Source organism: Gopherus flavomarginatus, chromosome 1 (genome assembly GCF_025201925.1).
Source record: "Gopherus flavomarginatus isolate rGopFla2 chromosome 1, rGopFla2.mat.asm, whole genome shotgun sequence".
NCBI lineage: Eukaryota > Metazoa > Chordata > Testudines > Testudinidae > Gopherus > Gopherus flavomarginatus.
The window spans coordinates 143,752,336-143,770,862 of NC_066617.1; the positions used below are offsets into that span (position 1 = coordinate 143,752,336).

The 18,527-nt window shown below is 46.7% G+C and overlaps 1 protein-coding gene across 2 annotated transcripts; it reads right to left on the minus strand.

The window, feature by feature from the left end:
- Positions 1-789: 789 nt before the first annotated feature.
- Positions 790-16,546, minus strand: MFAP5 (microfibril associated protein 5). Of its 2 annotated transcripts, none has more exons than XM_050944961.1 (8): positions 16,346-16,546; positions 15,801-15,863; positions 12,393-12,434; positions 8,201-8,236; positions 7,566-7,601; positions 6,695-6,782; positions 6,188-6,261; positions 790-3,928 (listed from the first exon to the last, which is right to left on the minus strand). In XM_050944961.1, the coding sequence occupies exons 2-8, from the start codon at positions 15,859-15,861 to the stop codon at positions 3,807-3,809; spliced, it is 459 nt and encodes a 152-aa protein (XP_050800918.1). In that variant the 5' UTR covers positions 15,862-15,863; positions 16,346-16,546; the 3' UTR covers positions 790-3,806. The 2 variants fall into 2 exon arrangements, with proteins under 2 accessions (XP_050800918.1, XP_050800910.1); XM_050944953.1 differs by lacking the exon at positions 16,346-16,546 and adding an exon at positions 16,220-16,322.
- Positions 16,547-18,527: the final 1,981 nt, after the last annotated feature.

The following is an 18,527-nucleotide window of genomic DNA, read 5'->3' on the forward strand; positions in this document are numbered from 1 at the left end:
GATTGGAGACAGGATGTTGGACTAATTGGGCCATAGGCATTCCCTGTGTTTCTAGAAGTTCTGTCTAAACAAACAAAAACATGAACTTGAAATCTCCCAGGTGCAGTCAGTCTGAGATGAGTTTATGGGACAAGCAGACATCTTAGGGAGAAATCTTCATAATCCTAATCTGGAATGAACTGGAGAGACATTTACTTCTTGTATAAAATGTGACTCTTAAATGATGCAATGGATCTGAGTTACTCATATTTCTGAGTTTAGATGGTTCAGTAGATTCTGCCTGGGTTGTGAAAAAATATATTCCATCCCCATCCCTTCTTCAACTGGACAGTGGTACATTCCCATCACCAAAGCAGGGTGTTTTCTTACTAAGGAATTATTTTCTCAGAGTGAAATCTTAGATGGCACGAGTTATTCTAGTCCTCAGTGGTCACAACTAAAACTCTGGATAAACTGGTTTAATCAGCTGGGAAAACAAATGCCCTAAAGAGATTACAGGAATCTCTAAATAAAATACTGAAATGCCACAGGGCCCAGCTCATCAGGAATGAGGTGCAATTGCAGAGCTATATAGGAAGTCCAGGACTGGGAGTGCTGCACGTCAGGATTGAGGGACATCAGCAGACCTGTGAGGGAATCCCAGGAGTGGAATAGCAAGAGCTGCTGCAGGTCAGGGAAATGTTGAGGTATATAGGCAGAGTTGTGTTGGAGGCCCAGAACTGGCTGCAGGTCAGGAGGAAACAAAAGGAAAAGCAATGACAAATAAGCCAGAACACGAGTTGCCAAGACTAATCAGAAATAACATTTTCTTTTAATGTTTTGGTGTGCATTACATGAACTATAATGTTCTGACAGTGTTCTCCCAGGGGAATTCCACTTACAATCCCTGCATGCAGTGTGAGATTTAAGCAACAGCAAAGGTTTCTAATGCATTCCCCCAAACTGTGTGAACGTGAGATTTAGATATACTGTACAGTAATTATGTAATATATTTATATATCTATATATGTTTACATTCAACTCTATATTCAGAGAGGAGACTTGGTCTAATTCCACTTCCTTCCAACATTTTTATCTCCACTCTCCTCCAATTGGCAGGACTATTTAAGGCCCTGATCCTGTACCATAGAAGTTAATGGGAATTTTGCCATTGACTTCAATGGGAGCAGAATCCTAGCTTTAAGTCACTTCTTCCCAATGTAGCAGGCATCTGCTCCCTGTATGAACTCAACCTTTACCTAGGGCAAAGCTCTGCTCCCTATGTAGTGAGTCTCTACCTACATAGAGGAACTCTGCCTTCTGCACAGGAGAATTATGCCCCTATAGTTCCCAGGGATGGGTAAACTCCCTGCTTACCTTGGAACTCACTCCCCTATATAGTGGGTCTGTAGAGAAAAATTCAGCCCCTGTAGAGCAGATCCCTGCCCCTACATAGGAAAAATCTGCCTCTACAATAGGGTATCTTCCCCTAAGTAGGATGTAACACAGCTTCTCTCTGTACAAAGTAGACATTTGTCCGCTCTTAAGAGGCTTTTATGTAGGGCAACTTTGCCCTTATATAGCGGAACTCTTCCTGTATCTAGCCCTCTCTCCTCTTTATTGTGTCACCCAGGCCATATATGGCAGAATGCTGCTCCTACCAAGTGGAATTATGCCCAATATATCAAGAGGTGGGGAACTAAACAAACTGGCCTTCCCTTATAGTTGGGAACAAGAACTTTGTTAGAGACTGAGCCCTGCCTACTCTCCTCCCTGCCCCTAGCTGTAGAGGGACAAACTACACAACTGCATGGCCCTAGCTGACCCTGTTGCCATAGTTAAGTTGCACTGCTATGGTGATTAAGACCCATCAGTATTGTAAAAGGGTGGCTTTCCCAGGAGCTGGAGAGCCTGGGCCTAAAACAATCCTGATAATGAGATTAGCCTCACCTGAGGGGAATTGGGTATTCTAATATAAAAGGCGGCAGGCTCCTGGAAGGCTCTGGTTGAGACTGTTAGTGAGGGGGCTGTGCCAGAGGGCTCAGCGTTAGCAGAGTGGTGTAGGGGAGGTGATGATTTTGGCTTTATAGTGGAGACTCATTGGGGGCTGTTTGGGTTATTTTGTGATTAAGGACTCTGAGGTCTGTGTGAGCTTTGTTTGACATTAAACCGGACTGAGAAAGGAGTGGTGTTAGCCCCAACAGAGATGGGGGGGGGCTTAAGGGACCTGTAAGAAATTAGGGGCAGGGTGCCTGCAAAGCAGCCCCTGGCTGGGATGGGGTGCTGGATAAGTGACCACACCACTGTAAGTATATTTCACAAATCTTCTCCCACTCTGCCCCAGATGGCTCACTTCTGCCCCAGACCACAATGGAACAGCCTAGTGCTAGGGAAATGAAATCTCTTCCACACAGCTGGCTTATCTCTGCATGTGTGCCCACTCCTCTGGCCATGGGACTCTCATCCCCTTGCATTGTGAAGTAGGACCGAGTTACCTTGCCAGTGCCCAACAATTTAGTCCCTCTCTTTTTCCCTGTGCCAACCCAACACACATTTCCTGCCTTCTGCAAGAGCTCCTGGTGCTGGGGTGGGAGGGGAATTCCACAGAGACTTTTAAAGCAGCTGTGACATTGTATTTGATATGTATAAACCTGGGCTGAGCCAAGACTTCCCCAAATTATCCAGGACAAACCCGTTCTTTATTTGAAAGACCCAACTGTTCCATGCCTCTTACACCAGGAGGTACCAAGTTCCCAGCCCATCTCCTTGATGTACCAATTCTTCACTTTTGCCCTTCCCCGGCACAGGAGCTCAACTAACTGCCATTTGCTTGGATTGTTTGCAGTGATACCTTTGCTGTGAATCCCCTGGGTGTGGCGTAGAGCTAGGAGGAGTGGAGAGGGTGGGCTAGGAGGAAGATCGGCATACTTCTCAATAAATCTTATGTTTGTATTGTGAAAAATAGATTGCTCTGCTAAGCAAAGATTCTTCATTGGCTACTGTTCCTATGACAAAGGCAGGTGGCTTGTAACAAAGGGATTCAAAGCCTCCCAGAGCTGGTTATAAATGAACTACTGCCTGCAGGGCCTATGACACTTGTCTTGAATTGTAGCTGGGGGTTGTCAAGGTTTAATTCTCAGTCCCACACTTGTCATTTCTCTGGCACTGAGTAGTGTAGAGATGGGGCATGGAGTCTCCTAGTGACTAACACTAGGCTGCCAGGTAGTAAACTGCTGTCTCAGTCCCCTGAGACTGGGATGGGATACTCTAAGGACTTTCACTCTGATGCCAATGCAAGAAAACCAGATTTGATTCCTATTCCTGACCTCTCTTGAAATGTTACCAGAGTACTGGTCCTGAGGATTTTAGATCGTTGGGGGCTGGAAGATCTGCAGGGGCTGGGCCCAGCATCCTAGGATTTACTGAGCTGTGTAGTCATGAGGACACTCAGGTTTGCTCCATCCAAGGAGTGCTGTGGTGACCAGGCCTGGGCCTCCCTAAGGATTTGTGAATTGTAGGAGACCTACATTCTGTCTCCACCCTCATCTCTCTCTTGGGTGTGGGGGAGGAGAACAAGAGATGCAGCAGTGCAGGAAATAGGCTGATCCCGGCCTACAAGATCAAGTTTGGGATAAAAAACATGAGCACCCTTTAGAGGAGACAGCAGCCACTATCAGAGAGGACCCCATGCACTGCACCACCTGAAGTGTGGGGCGGAGGGAGCTGGTGTTGCTGAAGGGCCAGTAGGACTTGTTTGGGGTTGTAGATGGTGGGTTGACAATGATTCTCCTCTTCCCTTTCCCTCTCTCTCTCCTACTATTTGTAGCTCACAGAGCATCAGGCTTATTCAGCTCCTTGTTCTGGCCCCATCTGCAGGGAGGGCCTCGGGGCTGACCAGAGCGGCGGAGGCGTCGAGGGGGGAGGCCAGCCAGCTGGCGGCAGATCTCATCTGGAGACAAAGAAGAGAGTTGCAGAGAGATATGAGACAGAGAATTAGGGCTTCATTCAACCTCAGTTCATCACATGAACAATTAGCAATACAATCTTGACGTTGTCCATATAAACTTGTGATGGACACTGATTTAAACGGGATAGAGAAATGAATCCTGAAGCCTTTACTCAGAATTCATTCTGGCCTTATGGAGGCACAATTCACACTGACATCACTGGGAGTTTTGCCTGGATAAAGACTGGGCTAGATTCTGCCCTCATTTACACTAATGTAAGTCAGAAGCCACTCTTTTAAACTCAGAGGAGTTACACCAGATTTCCCCTGGTTACCTTTTAGTAAAGACTTGCCCAGTATTTGTAGATCCTAATCTATTAATCAAGGAACACCATGTAAATTCCAGGTGAAACCAAGTCTTTAAAACCCATTGCTAGAGCCTGCTTAAACTATTTATTTGGCTACTGATTTGATCCGTTCTCAGTGTTAATACAGAGCTTTGTGGAACTTCAGATCTGGATCCACATGTGGATTTTGCAGCTGAGTTGCTTCCTATCTTTCTAACTGTTCAGATCCAAGGGTTTGGTTTGGCCTGTCTCCCCTGTCCCCAAATTTTGAGGATGTTTGAGTCTAGATCTGAACTCTCTGCTCTGGCTCATCTCTAGAAGTTAATATTAACTTGGGATTAAAGTTGCAGTTTCTATTAGAGAAGTGACTCTGCAAATCCTCAAATTCCAGCTCCTTCCTTTTGTGTCAATTTCAGCTTGGTTTACAAATCAAGAGGAGTTTTCTAAAAGCTGCTGTCACATACTCAAAACTGGGACCTGAAAATCCAGGTAAATTCTCTCTGCTTCTTGCTTCACTACCAGCATTGGTACTACTACATTGGCCAAACCGGACAGTCTCTACGTAAAAGAATAAATGGACACAAATCAGACGTCAAGAATTATAACATTCAAAAACCAGTTAGAGAACACTTCAATTTCCCTGGTCACTCGATTACAGACCTAAAAGTCGCAATATTACAACAAAAAAACTTCAAAAACAGACTCCGAGAGACTGCTGAATTGGAATTAGTTTGCAAAATGGACACCATTAAATTAGGCTTAAATAAAGACTGGGAGTGGATGGGTCATTACACAAAGTAAAACTATTTCCCCATGTTTATTCTCCCCCCCCCCCACACACACACACACTGTTCCTCACAACTTCTTGTCAACTGCTGCAAATGGAGCATTTTGATTACCACTACAAAAAGTTTTTTTCTCTCCTGCTGGTAATAGCTCACCTTAGCTGATCACTCTCATTAGAATGTGTATGGTAACACCCATTGTTTCATGTTCTCTGTGTATATATATATCTTCCTACTGTATTTTCCACTGCATGCATCCGATGAAGTGGGTTTTGGCCAACGAAAGTTTATGCTTAAATAAATTTGTTTGTCTCTAAGGTGCCACAAGTACTCCTGTTCTTTTTACCAGCAATAAAGTTTCCCCAGTGGGAAGCCAGCTAATGATTCTACTGATAATGCACAAAGCAGAATAAATTTGCTCTCTCATAGCTTTATGGGCTCTCCAGGATTAACAGCAATAAAAACATGGCTGTTGGGACTGGTCTACAGGTACTTCTTTTACTGCTTTTACTATATGCATTTAGAAAGAGATATAGTTATATATGTGCTACCCCATAGTATGGACAACACGATACTGGCATAAACAGGAGTAGATTTACCATGAAACAAACTGTGTGGTGGCATGGGGTCCCCAATGACAGGGGGCCACCCCAAATGCCGGACAAATATCTGACAACCTGCCCTCGAGTCCCAGCCGGCAGCAAATCCTGCATGCCGTGGCTGGTGGCCCCACGCTGCTCCTAGAAGCAGCCACCAAGTAGAGAGGTAAAAGGGAAGAGGTTCCATTAGGTCCCATTTTGTAGACTGCACAGTGTAGGTTACAGGGCCAGAAATCCGTAGTAGAGGTGGGCATGGATTCCCCCTATGATTGCATCTTATAGGGTGGTACAGCCACCCCTGTCAAGAAGCAGGGAGTGAGGGGAGCTCAGGAGGGTTGGAAGTTGAGCCCCAACCTCTTTAAAGGCCAGCCACCTTGTGCCACTGTCCCATCAACCACTAGTTCCCCCAGAGAGAAATGTCACTCGACAGGCACGGTACAGTTTCTTATAAAGGAAAGCATACCTGAACAAGGCTGCCCCCCTTGCCCACAGAGCTCTGCTCTGCTGCTCCTCCACCCAGCCATCACTCACCTTGCATGACTTCATCCTCCTTGCAGACCACACGAGAGCACACCTCCTTGTTTATTATGTACATGCGACGCACACTGAGGGGATGAGAGGCCACCAGAATCATGTCAAGGATGGGAGAGAGAGATTCAGATTCATGAGAACAAAAAATGATATAGGCAATAATCATTCAAACGAGGCAAATCCTGAGTTCCAGACAGTCCTCACTAAGGCAAAACCTCTATTGATGTCAATAAGGCATTTTGCCTGTGTGGGGACTTCAAGATTTGGCCCAATGCTCACAAAACATTTTACAACTTCAAAGAGTTACAAATATATTAAGTATTACACTGCATTAGTTAAGAACCTCAATTACACTCTTAGGATTCACTTCACCCACTTCCCTTCCCTCAGAGGGATTAGAACTTGGGATAGAACCCTTGTGTCTCCCTAGAGCACACACTTTTGGAGCTGGACATGCTCTTTGTGACAGTGACTTGGTTTTTCTCCTGGGGATTGCAGGCTTCTTACCTGGTAACACACAGGTAACTGATACACTGTTTCACAGGTTTGTGAACGGAGTACAGGCGTGTGCAAGGGAACTGCTCCTCACGGCATTCTGGGAACACACATAGGTGCAAATGAATGCCAAAGGCCATTATGATGTGGACACAAGTTCACTAGGCACTGGACTGCAAGCTTCAATTCATTTTACAAAAGCCTCCAAACTGGGGCTGGATTGGATTTAGTGCTCAAGATACTAAAGGCTCCATACCCCATTTCCTGATATTCTTGAGGTGCTGGGACTGTTTAGAGAAGAGAAACCCTGATAAAGGTGTCATACTAAATAATAAATGGTCTAGAGGATGAGGATAAAGCATTTCTATTCCCCTTAGCTCATAATACAAAAACAAGAGAACTTTCAGTACAGTATACAATGAACCTGTGGAACTCACTAACAGAATGGTACTCAGAGTTTAGAATAATTCTGAATGGACATTTATGCAAATAATAGCATCTGCAGCCATATTATTTAAGATGCAATTTTATAAAGGATATAAAACCTCATGCTTCAGGTTATAACTTGGCCACTTATCTTGTGGGGTCAGGAAGAAACTTCCCTTATGAGCAGATTATTCCATAACTGTCCAGTATGGGGTTACTTGAATATAAAAACAGCCATACTGGGTCAGACTACTGGTCCATCTAATCCAGTATCCTTTCCTGTGACGGTGACCAGTACTGGCACCTCCCTCTGAAGCATCTAGTACTGCCCAAATGGATCTGGTCAGGTCTGGTCTGATCCAATCTGGCTATTTCTATGTTCGAACTGGATAGGAAATAATGCCCTAGAGGTGACAGGCTCCATAGCCCCTACTTTGAATCTCAAAACTAAACATACCTGGTATCTCTGTTGTGTTTACAATGGCAGCTGGAGCTAGAAAACAAAGGATTTGTGAATTTTGGATTCTTTGCTATGCTTCTAAAATAAACAGTGAAAAGCAGGGGCCCTTAAGTGTAAAGGAAGGAGCATGGGGAATGCCTTACCCAAGGGAGAACAGCTCCTCTCACAAAGCAGTATCCTTTGCCACACTAGTGTCCTGTGGTATGGGCACTGGAACCCCCAGAGGTGGGGCAAAAGGGAGCTCACATTCCTTCTAACAGCGTGGTTGCTCTCCACCCTTGATCAAACCCTGCCTTGGGGTGTCAGCCTTAGGTGCTGACCCAGAGACAGGCCAGAAGAGAGATCAGGTTAATGTCTCCTTCAAAAGACAGACATTTATATTAAAGCAGATGTACCACACCTTGTTGATGTGCTACTATGCCTTCGGTATCAGGCTTTTTCTTTTGGACAAAAAACAAGTGTGTAAAGAAAGAGGAATTTCTGGAGAGTTACAGCTGGAGTTAGGGGCAATGGAGAAAGTGGGACTCTGAGTGTGAGGCGAAGGGGATCTCTAGTGGTGATACAGCTGGGAGTAGGGATTAGCAGGGAAAGGAAGGCCCTGAGTGGTCCCACTGTCAGAAGACTAAACTTACTCAAGTCACCATTGACAGGTTCGATGTCAGGTGTAACTGGAAAAAGAGAGAATGATCTGAAAGATCCTGCTTTGAGTTTTTGGTCCAGCCCCCCTGCTATTCCAGTCCTGAGCTCCCCACACAGCTCTGCCAATGCCCCTCAGTCCTACTCTGCAACCCCCCTGCTATTCCAACCCTTAAGTCTCTCTGTATGCTGGATTTTGTATGATGAGTACCAAAAAGGACTAAGTTTAAACCCAGTAAAAGTCCTTCCGGTTGTGCCCTTAGGTCCTATTTGAACCTAACTCACTGATGGCAAAAAGTTGAAGCCTGCATTCCCCTCCTGAACTGCATCACCACTAATCCACCTCAAACATACACCCTCTATCTATCTGGTGTTCTCTCTGAGGCTATGTCTACATTACGAGTAAGGGGCATAATTCTCAGCTGGCATGCGCATTCTCAAGTTAGCTTGATGAGAGCTAGAGCAGAGTAGCTATGTTAGCACAGGCAGTAGCCGTGGCGGCATGGCTTAGCCCTGCTGAGTACGTGTCCAGAGGTTTCAGGTGGGTTTGTACTTGGCACGGCTAAGCTTTGCTGCCCATGCCACCATGGCTACGCTACTATTTACACTAGCGCTAGCTCTCATTGAGCTAATGAGAGTATGTGTACACAAGCTGGTGCTCACACTCCTGGCTTGTAGCATAAACATAGCCTGATTCTCAATCTTTCTCTAGCATTCCCAAAGTGTTCTTTGCCATGCTATCCAGGTAGTGTGAGCAGTGCTTAATTTGTAATGGAAGAGGTGCTGGGGCTCAAGCAATCTGTTTTGCTTTCATAACTGACATGGCAAGCCCAGAGGTGCTGGGGCTATGAACTACCACGCCTAGAAGCACTGGGCGTGAGGGGATAATTAGAAACAGTGAGATCCTTCTAGAAGAGACCATCAGTCCCCAGCCCTCTCTTCGTTATATTATTATATAATTATTATTTATTCTAACTGTGGACTTTTCACTATGAATGTGTTGTAGGTTTTCTTCTGTTCCAGTACCTTGGGAAGTGCTGCAGGGGGAGAGGCGGGTATTTCAGTGGGGCCCCAAGATGATCAGGGAAGGACTCTTCCTGATCTTCTTTGAACAGGCATTCCAGAGCCTGGGCCCTGCTGTCATGGCTTTTCCTCTGGCTCTTACGAAGGTTTACACTTGGTCTTGGTTAACCATAGTGGGCCAGATGATTCTAGCTGCCATGATGGGCCCCTAAGATAGCGTGAGCCTATCCAGTAAATATTCACACGGTGCCTCTCCCCACCTCTATCCACCCCCTCCTGGGACTTGGGATGCCCACTGGAAGCCTTCAATCTCATAGCAGTGTGTTTTGCATGCAAAAACTGAATTATTACTAATCTTGCTCTGACCACCCATCTTGGGAGAGAGGCCTCCATATCTCCCCTACCCTGGGCACTGATTTTTCTGCCTCCATTGGCCTGGGATTGGCTAGAGAACACATCAGGGGGATATTCCTAAAGGAATTAATAACATGTCCATCTCTGTTTACTTCTTCTCCCTTCACCCCCCTTACAGCTTGCTTATTACTAGCCTTCCCCATTGCTCAATATCTGTCCCGTGGAATCCCTAGAAGGGCCACTAGCTGTCAGCAAACATGCATGTAATTTGAGTCAGTGCTGCCCAGATGTGTCAGTGAACCCCTCCAAATCCTCTGCTATTTCACGAGAAGTCTCTTCCCCCCTGCCACCACCCCAGGAAGTTCAGCTCAGGGCCTGAGCTTCACATTTCACTGCTTCTTATAATGCACCTATCCCCAGAGGATCAAGGTGCCCTGTGCACATAGGTTAGTTCAAGTGTCAAACAGCCATTTCCTATAGACCAGGACGCCTCTATCCCAAACTAACCTCCCTGTGAGGAGTGCAGAGAGAACCCCAACAACAGCAGGGAACTCCAGGGTTGTATTGTAAAGGACACTGTAAAGACACAGATGGGCCATCAACAAACCCCATTTCTAAACCCCTACTGAACTCTGGATCCAGATCCTGACTTCTCAGCTCTGGCCCATCTTGGGTGGCCATGCTGGAGGGAGAGATGTCGGAGGTGAGGAGCTGCCCTGCTCAGGGTTCCTGCAGCACTCTTCTTTGGGATGGACAGCTAAGGAGTTCAGGGTGAACTGGGTTGAACCTAGCCCAAACTGCAGAGAGGTGTAAAGCTGGGCAAGTGGAGTGTGGGTGTGATGTGCTCCCAATCCTGTTCCCTATACAGAAGTTTGGTGGCCACATTCTGCAAGAGTCACAGCTTCCAAGAAGCCTTTGAGGGTAGAATGTGTTGCAGGAGTGTAGCTGTGAGATGACTAAGGATGTTTGGCTAAGGCAAGGTCTGCCTTGGAGAGGAGAGGGCATAGTCATGTGGCACCTTATGTTTTCAAAGCACTGTACAAACATTAACTCATTTATCCTCTCACCTCTCCTTGGAGGTAGGTAACTATCATAATCCCACTTACAGAGGGGAAAACTGAGGCAAAGAGAGAGAATGTGACTTGCCCAAAACTACACAGTGAGTCAGTGGTAAAGCCAGGAGCAGAATCCAGGTCTCCTGACATATAGTCCACTGTTCTCACCACTAGACCTTGCTCTCCTTATATACCAAATGTTCCACACTTGGGTACCACTGAGGTTGCAATAAGGTTTCTCTAACTTCCTACTGTTACAGAGTGACTCAGTGTTAAGTTCTCAGATTCCAGGATCCTCCTTGTCTCTCACTATCCTTTGCTATAAAGCATCAATTCACAAACAATCCCAGTGCACACAAAGAAATACATGCACTCAGAACCATAATAAATAATAATGAATTCTTGAAGCACTCTAAAGCGCTTTGCAGATTGGTACATACAGAGCTTATTTACTCAGCACTGAAACACACCCACATCTCTGGTTCTTCCCTGCCTCTTGTCCTGCACCTCCATGCCATGTCCATATTTTGGAGTTCCTTCCTCCATAACATCTTAAGATCTAATCTTTTCCCTCTGTTCACACAGCTAAAGTTCTCATCCAGGGCCTCATCTTCTCCCATCTTGATTTCTGCAATCTCTGGATCCCTGACATCCATACCACCCCTCTCCTGTCCATTCAACCCCAGCTGCAAAGAGCTTTGCTTGTCACTCTCACTACATCAGTCCCCTCTACAGGCACCTCCTTCTTCATTACATCAGGTTCATGTCCTCACCTTTAAAGGTCCTTCAGAATTCTACCTCCCTATATTTATGTGGTTTTGTCTCTTACTGCATTGCCTTACTCTACTGTGCCAGTGATGCCAGCCTCAATCATCCACTTTAGGTGCTTCTCCCACAGACTTTTTTGAGCTTTCTTCCATGCTACTCCCTCCACAGGGAATGCTCTTGCCCAGCTATTCTATAAAGCCATGACCCTGTTCTCCTTTAAATTCTTCCTAGAGATCCACTTTTATCATAATGCTTACAGTAAATTGCTAAATAGTAGTGACTGGGTAGAGAGCCCATAGGGATTGCTGAGATTAATTTATTTGTATCTGTGCGTGTATCTGTGTGTGTATATACACACAGATATAAATACACACATACATATATCTACACACATCCTAATATCTATTAGTGACTGAAAACCTGCTAATTGGGCACCTAGCTAGTCTTTGTAACCACTATCACTGTTATCCTTGTCCCCTGTCTTGGCTTAAATTATATTGAAAGTTCTTTGGGATAGTGACTATCTCTTACTATGTGTGTGTGAATACACCTAGTGCAATGAGATATCAAACCCGAATGGGGTCTTTGAGTGCTACCATAATACAAATGATTAATAAAAACCACCATGTCTGGGATAGAACATGACAGCTGTTTAACATTGCATAACTGCACTACACAACAGCTGAGGCCAGGAAATGAAGAACTGAATAGCAGTGAGATAGAATATGATTATCCAGGACATTAGGACCAACACACCTATCCCTGCACAAAGTACCATCAGAATTTTAACAACCTTGAGTGATTTGTGTGCCTATTTTAGGCTTCATATAAAGGAGAAAACCTCCAGAATCTTAATACCCTCTAGCATCATACTGGGGCATTGGGATTAGCACTTCCTACTGAGTAACCAGCACCTTGCTTTTCTTTCAGCCTGTATACACGCACGCGCGCATGCACACAAACACACAGAGCAGACAGCAAGACTTACTTGTTGGGACTTCCTGACAGTTGACCATCAGTAGAAACCAGTCTGCAAGATAAGGTAGGAGAGGGAGAGTGGGGAAAAGAAAGAAGAGGGGTTTCCATAAACTGGAGTCTATATATTTACAATGAATAATAATACTGTCATGAACTAGCTAATGTATGTACAGGAAACCACTGCCCTCCACTGGATGGAATGAGAACTGCTCGGCTCTAATCTTGGGATCTATACTGCTAATAGATAAAGGAGATTGCCCTTTAGTTTAAGAAGTTTTAGAGCAAGAGCTCTAGCATACATGTCTGAGTGGGCACAACTGGAAGTGGGCAGTAACAGCTGTGGAGTTGTAAAGGGCCACAGATTTGTTCCTAGACTTTGCATTTCTGCAGCACCATTTGCAAACCTTGTTGTATTTTACAAACATTGGCAAATTAAGCTTCACAGTCCCCCTCTGAGGTAGGTTAAGTATCACACTGCCTATCGCACAGGACAGGGAACTGAGGCACTGAGTGAGGAAGTGACTTACCCGAGGTCCCAGAGCCAATCATTGGCACAGTAAGGAACAGAAGGCAGGTCTCCTGGTGCCCAGTCAACAGCTATAACCACCAGACTATCTTTCCCCTCTGTTATGGAGCACCTCACATTCCCTGACAATAGGCTGGAAGATCATTTACATGCAGGCATATTATAAGGTGAGAAAAAGGAACAGGCAGAGAGCAATGGAGGCCACCTGTGCAGTCAGTGTAACAGAGGAGATATAAAAACTGAGTTCCACTGTTCACTTTCAAAATGCCAATGGCAAGAGAGCTGCTTCTTTAAGCAGCTCGAAACAGGTAAAAGTTTTCTGCTAAACAAGGGAGGAAGAAAACATTTGCATAACTGTGTGTGTCGGGGGGGGGAGACTTGGTAGGAAAAGGCTGGTGATTCAGGGTAGTGCAGAGCAAATTAGAACTAGGACAGATGTAGGAATGACCCACTGTATAGTATACCCCACTGGCCCTGTCAAAGTGTGCCCTATACACTATACCCTTGAGCATTCCACCAAAGTTATCACTGAAGTCACTGGGAGCATTGCCTGAGTAAGGACTACAGGATTGGGGATTGAGAGCCCTATTTATCTCTTACTTCAGTAATAGTTACTTGTACCCTGCAGGGGGAGAATTGGGCCCGTGGGCATAATCCCACTCTGGCGAATTTCAAGAGTTCTCTCAGGACCCTCTGTGTCCAGTGGAGTCCCCAGCAATGGCTGTGCAGCTATCCACCTTCACTGGCCACTGATCCAGGAAGTGCCAGGTATTACACACATCACCCAGGTACAATAACCCACTGCTTCTCAAAGCTGTTCCTACTCTGGTCCATCTCTTAATGGTAACATGCAAAGGGGGGAAAATGAAGTTGTGCCCTTTTTTCTCTCTTTGTGATGCAGGTCTGAAACGAGTCTGCTTATTTTCTACATTAGAAATTCACTTCTTATCTAGCCTTTCATCTGCAGAAGAATAAGGACAACTAGAAAACTGGTCTGATTATAAAATCCAAGTAACTAAGAGCAGCTGTTTAATTTGTTTGCTTGTATTAACACTTACTTAATTCAAACACTTAGGAGGAAAGCACTCATTGTTAAAGATGTGGCACCCTCACCCCCTAGGAGGGTGAAAATGCCCCACTCCAGTTATCTAAATCTCCAACTAGCCTTCAACAAAACAAAGAGAAACCAACCTGGACATTCCTGATATTTCTAAGAGCTTGTCTACATTTGAAATGCTTCAGAGGCACTTGCTGCAGTGGTGCCACTGTAGCACTTCAGTGTAAACACTACCTAACCGGACATGAGAAGTTATTTCACTGGCATAGGTTATGCATCTCTCTGAGAGGCAGCAGCTAGGTCAGTGGAAGAATTCTTCTGTCAATGTAGTGCTGGTTACAACAGGGGTTGGGTCAGCTTAACTACACCACTCGCGATGTGGATTTTTCACACCCCTGAGTAACGTAGCTGGGTTGACCTAACTTTTCAGTGTTGACCTGGCCTGGGGTAAAAAACAAGGAGGAAAAAACCCTTTTAAGCCTTGTTCGTGCATCATAAAAACACCAGAAAGGACATAACCTCTTTTTTTTTTTACTTTGCAGGTCACCTTTAAGATCAAGATTGTGCCAGGGCTGCCTCTCCTCCCTGCTCTGTCAGTCACCAGTTCACATTTGCTCTGTGATAGCTACAGTACCTGCTTATGGGCAAAAGTACTATTAGGATCAGAAACAAGCCAGATCCAAACGGCCACAGAATAATGGGGATGTCCCTCTCTTGATCCACACATTTCAGCACAGGCTGATCTCTAATGATGGAAGAATGGAATAAACTTGCTTTAATGTAAAGGGTGAAGCTGTCAGGTTACATCTTCTATTCGATACCTATCCCCTGGTTCTCTCTTTCCTTGGGTACAGACCTCTCTATCCATTAAGATGGAATCATCCCTCATTCTCTTCTCCACTCTCTCCAGCTTACTCTTCAGTTTGGTGCTGCCTTCTCTGATTTTGTGACATCTGCAGATTTAATCCCACCTAAATTTATGCCAAAGAAACTCAGAGCACAGACAGACATGAAGCAGCAGGTGGAGAGAAGCTTGGAATCCTGAGCTTAACTGGTCAGAAAAGCCAATGAGGCCAGGAATGGGGAACAACCAGCAGGAAGCATCAGCGCTTGAAGACTGATAGATGTTTTTCACCACTGTGACAGAACAAGTTCCACGGACCAGCTGGAAGTGCTCTGCATATCCGGTCTGAGACGCTGCCCCAGGCAGTGTCTGGGAGACCAGGGTTCCAACTGTCTGCTGCCCCCATCGTATCCAGCTGAGAATACATTGTGCTCCCCCCTGAGCACATACTACAGCTACACCTTTTTCTAAACATTGGTCTTAAACCACCTCTCACATACATCTATGTCACGCCTGTGTAACTCATTGACTCCAACGAGCCGCTCTTGATTTACACCGGTGTCAGAGGAGGCTCATAATATTTAGAGGAGCTGTTCACTGACGACTCCATCTCTGCTTGGCAACTCCAACCTGTTTCCACGCATCCCACCAACCACGCAGAACCAAGGGAAATGGCAGCTATGCGTGGAAGGGGAACAATTTGCAAACATGCATCTCCCCTCCATTCAGTCTCTGAACCTCTCTCTGCTCCTATCCTTGCTGCTTAGGAGAAGGAGAACATATGGGCACTGATCACTGCTTTTCAAACTTCCCTCCAGCATTCTCTCCATCCTCTCCTGCACTCTCCCCTTGTTCTTTCCTTGTCACTCTCCATCTGTTTTTGTGTGTGTCCTTCCCCTCTTGTCACTGAACAGTGGTCTCTGTGTGAGCCTCCACAGGGCAAAGAAAGGGGAGAGAGCCCTGATGTGGCTCCCATAGGGTGGTGACTCACCGGCTGGGAGGACAGAGAGGGCTATGATGCACAGCAGAGCACGGGCTCCAAAAGTCATCATCCCTATAAAGTGAAAGAGAGAGAGAGGTCAGATGAGAGTCTGGCACAAACTGCACCAGGAACAGGGAGACCTTCCCCCTGCAGGCCAGACACTGTCCTCACCCACTGACTACAAATCCCTCTCCCAGACGCAGTCCTTCTCCTCATCCTCTCTCCCTCCATCTATCTCCCTCCTGCTCTGTCATTGCCATTCTTGAGCTCCTTCTCCATACATTTTGGATTGGAGATAGCATCCTGTCTGCCTTTGTTCTTTATCCTTCCACCTCCCCTCTCAATTCATTTTCTCTCTCCCTCCATTCGTTCTCTCTCCCCATCCATCCACCCCAAACATTCATCCCCTCTTCTTCTCTTTTTCTCACCCATTTGCTCATGGTACTGCCTGGAACCCTTAGAAAAGTTTCCCATCATTATCCCCCTCCTTCCCCTTCTCTCTGGAACTTATTCTGTGGGGTGTTGGGGAAAGGGATAGCGTCTCCTTCACTCACTGTTGTCCACGATCTCCACTCTCTTCAGCTGCAGACGCTGTCTCTTCCCCCTTTGGCTGGTCCTCTACTTTGGCTGGAGTGTGAGGCACACTCAGCCACTCCCAGAAAATGTTCCACTTTTGGTTGTCTTCAAAATACGATTTTAGCAAAAAACCAGAGAGAAGTAGCAGGATTTGGTGGTATAATGCAGATGGAATGAGAGGGAGGGGGGTGAGGAGAAGCAGCCCACACCCTCATTCCAGTTTATTATGATCCAAAGAGAGCCAGCTCCTCCTGTTCCCTCCGGGTGGGCCAGTGCCAGGGATGGATTCCCAGTATCTATGTCACACACGTGTGTCCTGTTTCACTCTGCCATCCAGTGCAGAAACCCTCTCTCCCTCTCATCCGCTGCCTGCTCTCTCCTGGGTCTCTCCTCTTCTCCTTCACTCACTCAGCCATTTGCTTTTACCCCATTGCTTTAGATTATGGCTACAATGTAAGCTCTCCCAGTGCAGGGGTTCTCAAACTTCATTGCACTGTGATCCCTTTCTGACAACAACAATTATTACACGACCCCAGGACATAGGACCGAAGCCTGAGATCCGCTGGCCTGGGCGGGAGGACTGAAGCCTGAGATCAGCTCGAGATCCCCCGGCCTGGGCAGGGAGCCAAAGAGGAAGCCTGAGCCCCGCCACCCCATGCGGGGGGGTGGGGGGGGCAAAGCTGACTCCCAAGGGTTTCAGCCCTGGGTGAGGGTGCTGAAGCTGAAGCCCTTGAGCTTCAACCCTGGGCGCTGGGGCTCAGGCTTTGGCTTCAGCTCCGGGCCCCAGCAAGTTTAACACCAGCCCTGGTGATCCCATTTAAATGGGCGAATGACCCACTTTGGGGTCCCAACCCGCAGTTTGAGAACTGCTGCTCTAATGTAACCACTCTAAGGTGATGGGAGAGAGCTCCCCCATCAGCTTAACTACACCAACCCCCTGAGTGGCGGTAGCTATGTTGGCGGCAGAAGCTCTCCTGCAGACATAGCACTGTCTTACACCAATCTTTAAGTCATGTAACCTATGTCGCTCAAGGGAGTGGCTTTTTCATACCACCGAATGACATAAGTTATACCACAGTTAGTGTAAACATAGCCTTAGTTTCTTTCTCGCCCATCCTATCTTCCTGCTATTCTCTCATGCACTGAAGCACTGCCAGGACACACCTGGATTTCCCTAACGAATGTTTAACTTTTATTAAAAACTCCAGAGCTTAGAAATCGCAAGAGCCATTCTCCCAAGCTAGAGGAATGCACTCTTCTCACTACCTGTCCATAAACTGCTCTGCTCTGTCACCAGACAAATTAACGAAAAAGCACAGGTGTGGCTGCAACACTGTACCTGCTGTTGTCTGCTCTCAAGGCGCTCCTAGGTAATGGGAAGCACCAGGGCCCTGGGTTCTTATTCAACCACCTGCCATATTCTCAGAGTTGATTTACTAGTGTCAAATATATCCCTGTAGAAAGCACATATCCATCACCATCTCTTTGTTTCTCTCTCTGTTTTTCTCTCTCTCCATTTTCCTGTTACTCTCTCTTTCAGAGGATTGTAGGGGTGAGGCTGAGAGTGGCAGTGGTGGATTAGCACTGGACCGATGGAGCCTGTGCCCTGGCCAATTGGGGGGCCCTGGAAAAAGATCTGCCATTGGGTGGTGGAAGAACAGAGCCCCTGGCAGAGGCACTGGGTTGGTGGGGTAAGGGAAGCCCCAACACCCCAAACCAGGTAGCAGCACCAGGGAGGGTGGGGGAAGCCCCCGTGCCCTGACCCTGTTCCTGGCAGAAGCCCCGGGAGGCGTGGGGGAAGCCTCTCTGCCCCAACCCCAGTTCCCCGACTCTTGCTCCCTGCCACGATCTCAGGGTTGGGGGAGCTGTCGCTCCCTGCTGCGGCCCTGGGGCCATGGCAGGGGGAACAGAGCTTCTACAGTCTCAGATGGGCAGAAAGGAGCAAATGGATTGCTGGCCACAGTGTGTGTTTGGAGGTGGTGGAAGGGGTGGGGCTGTGAGTGGAACAGGTGTGGGGCTGCAGTTGGAAGTGGCAGAACAGGATGGGGCCATGGGCAAGGCTGCAGGTGGAATGGGGGTGGGAGTAAAGGCAGAAGGGGTGGGGAGGGCCCCCCCAATTTGCTCTGGCCCAAGGCCCCAAAAAATCTTAATCCGCCTCTG